This window comes from Artemia sp. Qi Xiang Cuo, chromosome 11 (assembly GCF_049724085.1).
Source record: "Artemia sp. Qi Xiang Cuo chromosome 11, ASM4972408v1, whole genome shotgun sequence".
Classification (NCBI taxonomy): domain Eukaryota; kingdom Metazoa; phylum Arthropoda; class Branchiopoda; order Anostraca; family Artemiidae; genus Artemia; species Artemia sp. Qi Xiang Cuo.
This window is the reverse complement of record NC_142804.1, coordinates 931,562-934,065: the sequence shown is the minus strand read 5'-3', so window position 1 is coordinate 934,065 and position 2,504 is coordinate 931,562. Positions and strand designations below refer to the sequence as shown.

At 45.6% G+C, this 2,504-nt stretch overlaps 1 protein-coding gene across 1 annotated transcript; it reads left to right on the top strand.

Moving 5' to 3' along the window:
* Positions 1-933: 933 nt before the first annotated feature.
* On the top strand, positions 934-1,473 carry LOC148946511 (uncharacterized). Its single transcript, XM_089097125.1, has one exon. The coding sequence runs from the start codon at positions 934-936 to the stop codon at positions 1,471-1,473; it is 540 nt and encodes a 179-aa protein (XP_088953251.1).
* The last annotated feature ends 1,031 nt before the right edge of the window (positions 1,474-2,504 follow it).

The window sequence follows — 2,504 nt, the reverse complement described above, 5'->3', positions numbered from 1 at the left end:
GACCCTTAAATCCTCGGCTGGGAAGGCGGTCTCTTTTTATAACTCGGGACCATTAGATGGATCTGGCCGAGCAGTAGTAGGTATCCTGTTGTCCCCCAAAGCAGCCACTGGCCTCATCGAATATGAGCCTGTGTCTGAGAGAATCGTACGGGCAAGAATTAAGGGCGCACGAACAATCTGACTGTCCATAGCGTTTACGCCCCAATAAGAGATGCCACTGAACAGCTAAATGATCAGTTTTACAGTGACCAGCAGACAGTCATTGATAACATTCCCCGGAAAGATATCCTCCTAATTGGAGGCGACTTCAATGCCAGAATTGGCGGAAAGCTGAATAGCTCGGAACATGCGATCGGCAAGCACGGCATCGAAGACAGGTGCACAAGTGGAAACAGGCCTTTGCTGTTTGCAATGCAGAACAATCTCGCTGTGGCTAACACCTGGCTTAGGCACAAGCCGTGTCATAAATATACATGGGAATCCCGCGATGGAAGAGTAAAGGCCCGAATAGATTATCTCCTTGTATTCCGACGATGGAAATCCATGGTGTTGGACTCGAGAGTGCACAAAGGTGCTGACACGGGATCGATAAATGGATCTGACCACTTCTTGCTGAAGACAAGGCTAAAGTACAGACTTAGCTCAAGGAAGACTACTATGCCGAACCAGAAAATAGACGTGTCAAAGTTGAAAGTAGATGAGTACCGAGGAGCATTTGTCCTTGAACTCTCAAACCGCTTCGCTGTGCTTCAAGATGACACCGAGGAGGCAATCCCGACTGATCAGTGCCCCAAGATAAAGTTTGAGAAGAAATTGAGCAAATTCAAAGACCACATCAATGAAGCTGCCTCAAACGTACTTGGGTTTGTCAAGCGTAAAACCAAGAAATGGATCTCAGAAAAGACACTCAGACTCTCTGCCAAGAAAAAAGAAATGACCAACAAGAAGTCCCCCACATACAAAGTGCTACGACAAGAATTTCACAAATCAGCAAGAGCTGACAAAAAAGCCTACTGGTCTAATGTCGCCAGTGATATGGAAAGAGCCGCATCACGGAACGATATACGAAAACTCTATCATATACTTAGAGAATCCAGTAGGAAGAAGAAGCAAACTACTATCCCCTCGCTTAAGGCGAAAGATGGGAAAATACTCACAAGCAGCGAGGAACGTATGGAAAGATGGCGAGTTCATTTCCAAGAACTATTGAGACCAGGAGATAATAGTAATCGAAAGCAACCACTTACAGCACCGCAGACACCCCCGCACAACCAGGCTTATGAAAATGTATTTATGGACCCACCCTCCAGGGATGAAGTAACTAAGACGATCCAAGTTTTGAAAAACCATAAAAGCCCAGGAATAGATGGGATTCCTGCCGAGTTACTGAAAGCTCTTCCCGAGGTGGCGGTGGATGAACTTCATAGCGTGATAACCGAAGGCTGGGACAATGAAGACATCCCAGATGAATGAAAGACCTCAATAATTGTCCCTATCTTCAAAAAAGGATACTGAATGGACTGCAAAAACTACCGAGGTATATCCCTTATCCCCATTGCAGCCAAGCTGTTCGCAGTCATATTTTTATATAGATTCAGAGACACCAGAAACAGCCGAACGCATCCCAACCAAGCAGGATTCAGGCCGGGCATGGGTTGTTATGACCATATTTTTACCCTGCGACAAATCCTTGAACACCGGTTTAAACACCAGCAGGAAACAATCCAAATTTTTATAAAATTCCTTACCGCGTTTGATTCGGTCCATCGTGATGCAATATGGGAGGCAATGAGAGAGGACGGTGTCCCTGAGAAGATCATCAATCTGCTCAAGGCATACTATACTGGAACAAAGACCCGGGTAAGAGTCGATGGCAATCTTTCATATCTGGTCCTGATCGAGGAGGGTGTACGTCAAGGCTGTGTCCTTTCACCAACTTTGTTCAGCTTCGTCATCGATTGGATCCTCAGGGTCCTGGACAATTATAAAGGCGTTGCAGTGAGCCCGTCCTTCTCGGTCACAGATCTTGACTAAGCTGACGATGTGGACATACTTACTGAACCCGTTGCAGAAGCCCAGGCTATGATAAATGACGTGGCAGTCAAGGCACTTTCGACTGGTCTCCAAATAAGCCTACCAAAAACAAAATCCATGCGAACAGATGGGATGGATGAAATCCATGTGACCTTAAATTGTAATCCGGTCGAGGACGTCTAGTCATTCAAATACTTTAGAGCGATGGTAAACCCTTCCATTCTTCTGAAAAAATCCAGAGCCGCATATCGTCAGCCTGGAGTGTCTTCCTTCAATTACGGAAGTATCGCTGGAAGTGGAGTGAAATATTAGCACATACACGGCTCTGAAAGTACGAAGCTATAGCTCTCTCTTTTTATTTTATGGGAGTGAAATGTGGTCACTTAAAGCAGCCAAGGTGTCGAGCTTGAATATATTCAACCACAAATGCCTGCGCTATATCCTGGGTATCCGCCTCTCAGATATAATCT